The 6,950-nt window shown below is 58.3% G+C and overlaps 1 protein-coding gene across 2 annotated transcripts; it reads left to right on the top strand.

Annotated features, from left to right (window-relative positions):
- Nucleotides 1-62: 62 nt before the first annotated feature.
- On the top strand, nucleotides 63-6,397 carry NEIL1 (nei like DNA glycosylase 1). 2 transcript variants are annotated; one of them, XM_036844259.1, is made up of 10 exons: nucleotides 63-114; nucleotides 1,387-1,843; nucleotides 3,780-3,899; nucleotides 3,996-4,059; nucleotides 4,357-4,456; nucleotides 4,882-5,009; nucleotides 5,335-5,362; nucleotides 5,439-5,608; nucleotides 5,777-5,942; nucleotides 6,125-6,329. In XM_036844259.1, exons 2-10 carry the CDS (start codon nucleotides 1,410-1,412, stop codon nucleotides 6,193-6,195), a joined length of 1,281 nt encoding a protein of 426 aa, XP_036700154.1. In that variant the 5' UTR covers nucleotides 63-114; nucleotides 1,387-1,409; the 3' UTR covers nucleotides 6,196-6,329. The 2 variants fall into 2 exon arrangements, with proteins under 2 accessions (XP_036700154.1, XP_036700155.1); XM_036844260.1 differs by having other exon boundaries at nucleotides 68-114; nucleotides 5,547-5,608; nucleotides 6,125-6,397.
- The last annotated feature ends 553 nt before the right edge of the window (nucleotides 6,398-6,950 follow it).

Genomic DNA, 6,950 nt, shown 5'->3' with positions numbered 1-6,950 from the left:
CCCATCAGGCGCTGGAGCAGCGACCGCAGCTCCCAGTGTGCTCTCAGGATCCGCTCCGCCCCCGGCCTTAACCCCATAGTGGCTGCAGGCTGGCGGGAGCGGCGCGGAGCCCAGGTAGCCTGGGGGTGGGCCCGGGGTCGGGTTGTGTGTGCAGCAGAGCTGAGGAGAGGACGGGATTGGGGGCCTTGGGGAGGCAGGGAGCCAGGGTTAACCGAGGACAGGCAGCGGGGGTGGAGGAGGGGGGTGGGTGGGAGGCGAGCCATAGAGCGTCCGCCCCTCGGGAAATTAAGAACCTGGAAGTTCACCTTTTCCCGCAAAACGAACACTTTCGGGTGCCAGGTCCGGGGCGGCGCTGAGGTTGCGGCGGGGGCGGGGTGAAAGCAAAGAAGTCTGCCCTGGCTAAACGTCCCCCTCTGCCCAACACATACCTTCGCCTTCGATCTGGCGAAGAGGAAAGTGGCAAACTCTCCTCTCTCCGCCAGCGAGGGTGAGGAAGGGGAGTACGCCTCTCTCGGCCCGAGGCGCTGACCGGGGCGCTTCCTATTCCCCCCTGGACCATGGGCTGGAGCTTGGGGAGCCCTTCTGACGCTCCTATCTCCTTCCTCGAAGTCGTGTGTACCTGACTCCAGCGCTGATGTACCTGGAGACACGTGCATTCCCTCTTCCTTGTCCTCGCTATGGTCCTGACCAGTGGGTGGTGGCAGGCCTCCACACTGCCGGCTGAGCCTCTGAGCAACCGTTTTCCCAGCTCTTCTCTTCCAGGCTCATTCCCTCAGTCATTGTGACAACCTGTGCAGGCCTGATTCCAAGCGGTGGGGTGATGAGCAAGCAGAGCTTCCACTCTGGGGTGGGAGTGGAGGTAGAGGCAGAGAAGAGATGATAAAATAATTTCAGGTTCTGGGAGTACCACGAAGAAAGGAAAACGTGTAGGGGGTCGGGGGGTACGATGCTGCCTTGGATAGGGTGGTCAGGGAGGTCCTCTCTCAGATGTTCCTAGACTGAGGGGGGACAGCAGGGGCGAAGGCATGGGGGAAAGAAGAGCAGTGTGCTTGAAGCAAGTGAATCAGAGGGAGCGTGGGAGGAAATGAGATGACAGTGTGGGCCCGGGAAGGATCTGGACGTTATTCTAAAATCAGGAAGGGTTCATGGAAGCCCATGGAAAGTGTTAATGAGCAAGGCAGTCACATTTCCCTAGTCTGAGCTTTCTCACCATTTTCGGGGGGCTGGGGGGGAGGGTTGTGGAGCAGGGGCTGTGGCCAAGCCAGCTGATTTCCTGCCAATTATCAGTTGACCATGGCCCCCTCTGACCCTCTGAAAACTGGGAGTGATAATTGCTACCTCACTGGATGCACACTTGGCCCAACCTGCTGTCATCCTCCCCCACAGGGCCTGGCCACCCCTCCCACAGAATGCCTGAGGGCCCTGAGCTGCATCTGGCCAGCCACTTTGTGAACGAGGCATGCAGGGAGCTGGTGTTTGGCGGGTGTGTGGAGAAGTCCCCTGTCAGCCGCAACCCTGAGGTGCCCTTTGAGAGCAGCGCCTACCACATCGCAGCTTTAGCCCGAGGGAAGGAGCTGCGCCTGACACTGAGCCCCCTGCCTGGGGCCCAGCCCCCGCGGGGGCCACTGGCCCTTGTCTTCCGCTTTGGCATGACCGGCTCCTTCCAGCTGGTGCCCAGCGATGCGCTGCCACCCCATGCCCATCTGCGCTTTTACACGGCTCCCCCTGGCCCCCGACTTGCTCTCTGCTTCGTGGATATCCGCCGCTTTGGCCACTGGGACCTCGGGGGCAAGTGGCAGCCAGGCCGCGGGCCGTGTGTCTTGCTGGAGTACGAGCAGTTCAGGTAGGGCCAGCACCAGGTGTGATGAATACAGTCCTGGGCTCCAGGCCTGGCCGTTAGTGCCTCGGTGGCCAAGAAGAAGCGAGTTCCAGCCCCCTTTGAGCTTCAGTCCCTTCATCTGTAGACCAAGACAGTGTCCTTTCCTGGGGACAGCTCCCTGAGCTAATGGATGTGGAAACCCAAAACTGACGTGGGAGAAGGTGGGAGCAAGAGGTGGATGAGGACATGGCCAGTTAGTGTGAGAGCTGGGTCTCAGGTCAGCATCCCACTCTGTCTTTTGGCACCCTCCAGAGGCTAAGATGAAACGTGGAGAGGCTTTAACAACCTAAGAAAGAGGCTGAGCAGGAAGGAATTGCTTCAAGGGAGTGGGGAGAGGACTGCCTAATGTGGTTTCTGAATCAGACTGTGGTCTCCCACATTCTGCCTGTACCCACTGGTCTGTGTCCCATGGTCTCTGTGCCTGTCTTCTGTCTGAGGGAGGGGTAACGGCCTCACCTGGGATGTGATCCAGGTCACATAAGATGGCACAGTGTCAGCCACTTCCCTTCCTCTAAAGATAAAACATGTATGAGTCTCTGCTTCGTGCCAGGCCAGCTCTAAGTGTTGGGGGTTCAGCAGTGATCAAGAGGGATGTGGTCCCTGCTCCCACAGAGCTAGTTCAGGTAGGGCAGGGGGAAAAAGGGGACTAGATTAATTCAAATAGACACATGCCTGAAGAAAAATCCAAGAGGTAGAAAATGACTGAGCTGTGGAGGTGGGGGGAGGAAGAGGGTGCATTAGGAAAGGCCACCCCAGGTGACGTGTGAGCTGAGGCCTGCCTGATGAGAAGGAACCAGCTGTGCATAGCTCTAAATTAAAAGCAATCGGACAATCACAAACACAAAGGCCTGGAGTGGACTTGGCAAATCCTTTCTTGGGGAAGGCACGCCTTCGGCTGCCCCCTGGGGTGGGTCAGGGTGTCTCTGGTGCCACAGAAGGCAGCAGACTCCTGGCCTTCCCAGGTATGACCCCAAGTGCACCCCTAGGGAAGTGTCTGTGTTGTCTTGGATTTCTCCCACTTCACCTTGTCTGGGGAGTCATGCCACAAGTTAACTCTTTGCCAGCCGAAGCTTCTCTCACAAGATGAGCATTTTGGCTTGTTTTGTCCCCCAGCTACGGAGCCTGTGGGGATCTGCCCCCCTCAGGGATCTGAACACCCAGGCCAACCTTCCACTCTTACCTTTACCCCAAAAACTCTGTCTTCTGTTTCATTTGCTTCTATTTCATCTGCTTCTATTTCATCCCCTATTTCATTTGCTTCTCATGCCCATCACTGAGTCAGTCTTGCCATGATGCTTTTCCACAAAGAAACGAGATACATGTACCCTTCATGGTGGTGAAGAGAGACCCATGACCCTTGGAGGTGGGGTGGGAGCTGCTGGGGCACTCACCAGCCAGGGCTTGCCCCCTCACTCCTGCTAAATAAACAGAGCCAGTACCAGCTTCCTGGAAGATCTTCAGCTTCTTGAAAAGACCTGACCCCACCAATATCAAATCTTCATATCTAACCAACTAGAAGTCCTAGACAGGGAGTTCCAGACTGCGGACACACCTGAGGTCCTGTGATCACCTTGTTCTCAAAAATGTCTTGAGTCTGAGGCACTTTGGTGATGTACACACCACATACCTAGACTCATGTGTTGAACATGCTGCTTTTGACTGGTATTTTTTTACCTTTTGTAATGCATTAAAATCCCACACTGTTGTTCCCATTTAACAGAAAACTGAGGTTCCCGCTGCCAAAACACCGAGGCTGGGAAGAGGGGAACTGGGACTCCCCATTTCCTTCCCTTGCACCCAGGAACGGGTTCCCCCAGCTCCTCTCCCCTAACCCATTGGGAGGCAGGGAGGGGTGGGGTGGGCAGAATGGGTCTCATGTGCCCAGACTGTGTCCCTCCAGGGAGAATGTGTTACGAAACCTAGCAGACAAGGCCTTTGACCGGCCCATTTGTGAGGCCCTCTTGGACCAGAGGTTCTTCAATGGCATTGGCAACTATCTGCGGGCAGAGATCCTATACCGGTCAGCAGGCAGGCCCTGGGCACGAGGGCTGGGGTGGCTGGGTGTGCCCACATTCCCCACTGCTTAGCATGGCACCCTCTCTCCACCTCACGGCAGGCTGAGGATACCCCCCTTCGAGAAGGCCCGCACGGTTCTGGAGGCACTGCAGCAGCGCAGGCCGGTGAGGCTGCAGGGAGGGACACACGCACCTATCAGTGCAGGCCGACAAGGGTCTGGGCTGGGTCAGGTGTCTCCAGCTTAACTCAAGCAGGTCCCTTCTCGGCTTCCAGCCTGTTTCCCCATCTCTTCCAGCCTGTTTCCCCATCTCTGCGTGCGTGTGGGAGGTGATGGGGGGCAGATGAACTGTCTGAGTCCTGCCATGCAAGGGGTCTGTTGCCTTTTGAGTCAGGGGTCAGCTGCCTTCTGAGTGGCCCTGCCTCATGCTGACATCCAGGTCCTACCCCTGCCTCTTCTCCAGAGCCCGGAGCTGACCCTGAGCCAGAAGATCAGGGCCAAGCTGCAGAACCCAGACCTGCTGGAGCTGTGCCACTCAGTGCCCAAGGAAGTGGTCCAGCTGGGTGAGGCCTGGGAGGCAAAGATGGCCAGCTAGGTCTGCTTTGGCATATCGTGTAACCTGGGACAGTTCCTGCCCCCCTCTGGGCCTGGTTCCCTGCCTGGGGAATGGAAGTTTGTCGACCTAGTCGTTCCTAAATGGACTAAGCCTCCTTCCCTGAGCTTCACGTGTCGGGTGTCTATGTCCCCTGAGCTGCCCATGAGGAAGGCAGGGCAAGGATTCTTAACTCCAGGATGGGAAAGCCATGGCCCAGAGTGGGGAAGACACCAGCCTGAGGTCACACAGCTGGAGGAGGGAGAGCCTTGGCCCCCTGACTCAGTCCATCAGCTTGTAAAGCTGAGGTCTGAGCCAGGTCTAACTGGGCTCCCCACCACCGCCCCCCAGCCTAAGTCAGCCCTCTGACCTCCACCTGGCTCCTCTGTCCCACAGGGGGCAAAGGCTATGGGCCGGAGAGCACGGAGGAGGACTTTGCTGCCTTCCAAGCCTGGCTGCGGTGTTATGGCACGCCAGGCATGAGCTCCCTGCGGGACCGGCAGGGCCGCACCATCTGGTTCCAGGTTTGGGCTCTAATGCTCACACAGGCAAACGGAGCCCTAAGGAAGCTGGTGGGATGCAAAGACCTGGGGTCGCACTGTTCCTGAGGATCTAAGCTTTCCCCTAAGCTACGCCCGTCCCCTCCTCTGAGTCCCAGGGTCCCAGCTAGTGGAGCAGCCCAGGGCAGGGTTACCTTGCTGTTGGCTCTGACCTGGGGGGGAGGGGACGGTCAGAGAGGCTTCCTAGGGGAGGGCTTCACTGATCTGGAAGGACAGGTGTGAGTTCTGCCTCTCCAAGGAAAACTACCCCTGCCAGACTGACTGCTGAATTCTCCTGATTCCATTTTAGGGGGATCCTGGACCCTTGGCGCCCAAAGGTAAGCTACGCCTAATGTAATGAGAGGAAAAAGGACTAGTTGCTTGCAAGGGCTACAGCACCCTTCTCCATCCCAGTCCCCACTCCAACCCTCGGCGGCACTCCAGAGTGGGAGCATGGGAGTCTAGAAAAAGGGGGCCGCGGCCACAAGACCCTCCAACCCCATCAGCAACAGTATCCTGCAGGGGGCAAGTCCCGCAAGAAGAAATCCAAGGGAGCACAGCGGGGTCCTGAGGACCAAGTGGAGGTATGTCTCCCTGCTCCTACCCCCTCCCTACACCCTCTCCTGTCCTGGCTGCACCTCCCAGGCCAGGCTCTTGGGCAGCTCCTTCCCTTGACAATGGAGGGCAATGGTGGGTCCTAACCAACCTATGACCTGCTGAGCTCCTCAGGGACCCGTGTCTTCTCCACCCAGAACCCTCCACCTCCAAACAAGGCCCCTTCAAGGACACGAAGGGCACGGAGAGGCCTTCCTGAGCAGACTGCGGCCCAGCAGCCCGAGGGGACCAGCCTCCAATGGGACCCAGAAGCCCCCCGTGTCCCTGAGAAAGGGAAGAGGAGGAGGCAACCAGCGACCTCAGGTGGGCCTTCCTCAGCATCTTCCTCTAGGGAGGGAAGGGGCACCACCAAAACGGGCTCTCCAGAGGAGGAAGGGACGGCAGTGCGGGTGGGAGGTACACGTCGACAAAGGTGGTAGGGAGGCTGTTGGGGCAGAGTCCTCAGCCTGGGGTCCGAGCTGCCACCTCACCTGTCCTCCCCACAGGCCGCCGCAGACCCCAAAAGATCAAGGCTGACACCCCATCCTTGGAGCCTGAGGAGACCTCAGCCTCTTAGCAGGAGGGTCTCCTTGCTTGCATCCACCCCTTCCTGCTGCCCTGGATCTGGGCCTGTGCGGCTTCCTGGAAGTTGCAGGGGACTGGCTGCCCCTGGCCCTGTGGCCATTCCCTATACAACTATGATGTTTTTAATTGTACCCATTGTCCCCATTTTTTAAGCCCACGTGAAAAATGCTGTAATTTTTAGTAAACTGATAAACCTTGAACTTCTTGGGCTGGCTGCAGGTCTGGGAAAGCCTAATGGGGAGGGCCTGGTGCCCAGCCCTGGGGACAGGAGGGCCACTGCCTCAGCATGGCAGACTGAGCCCCATCCCAGGCCTCAAGGCCCTGGCTCTCAGGACAGTCTGCCTCTGCAGGGACAGCCCTTCAGAGGTGGTGCAGAGACCCACCCCGTCCCCCGGGGCAGCCCAGGCTCTACAGCTCCTCCAGTCCAGGATTCCTCATGTGGCTGCTCCCCTAGCCTAGTCCAGACTAGTCAATGCTCCCCTCCTAGTGGGGGCCAGCCAGAACCCACCTACCAGGCGGCCTCCCCAGCCCCAGGCCCTCTGCCTGTGGACACGGGGGAAGAGCTGCTTCTTTTTTTTTTTTTTTCCGGCCGCACCACATGGCATGCAGGATCTTAGTTTCCCGACCCGTGTCCCCTGCATTGGAAGCTCGGAGTCTTAACCACTGGACCGCCAGGGAAGTCCCAGAAGAGCTTCTTATATCGTGGTCTTACAGTCAGCTTATGGTCACCGATATCCCCCGTCTCTG

Source organism: Balaenoptera musculus, chromosome 2 (genome assembly GCF_009873245.2).
Source record: "Balaenoptera musculus isolate JJ_BM4_2016_0621 chromosome 2, mBalMus1.pri.v3, whole genome shotgun sequence".
Taxonomy (NCBI): domain Eukaryota; kingdom Metazoa; phylum Chordata; class Mammalia; order Artiodactyla; family Balaenopteridae; genus Balaenoptera; species Balaenoptera musculus.
The sequence above is the reverse complement of the archived record's forward strand: the minus strand, read 5'-3'. Positions and strand labels throughout refer to the sequence as shown.

Coding starts and splice junctions, on each gene's coding strand:
- NEIL1 (XM_036844259.1), top strand. CDS start 1,410: ATGCCTGAGGGCCCTGAGCTGCATCTGGCCAGCCACTTTGTGAACGAG. Junction 5,010..5,334: donor GCCGCACCATCTGGTTCCAG/GTTTGGGCTCTA, acceptor ATTCCATTTTAG/GGGGATCCTGGACCCTTGGC. Junction 5,363..5,438: donor TGGACCCTTGGCGCCCAAAG/GTAAGCTACGCC, acceptor TCTCCATCCCAG/TCCCCACTCCAACCCTCGGC.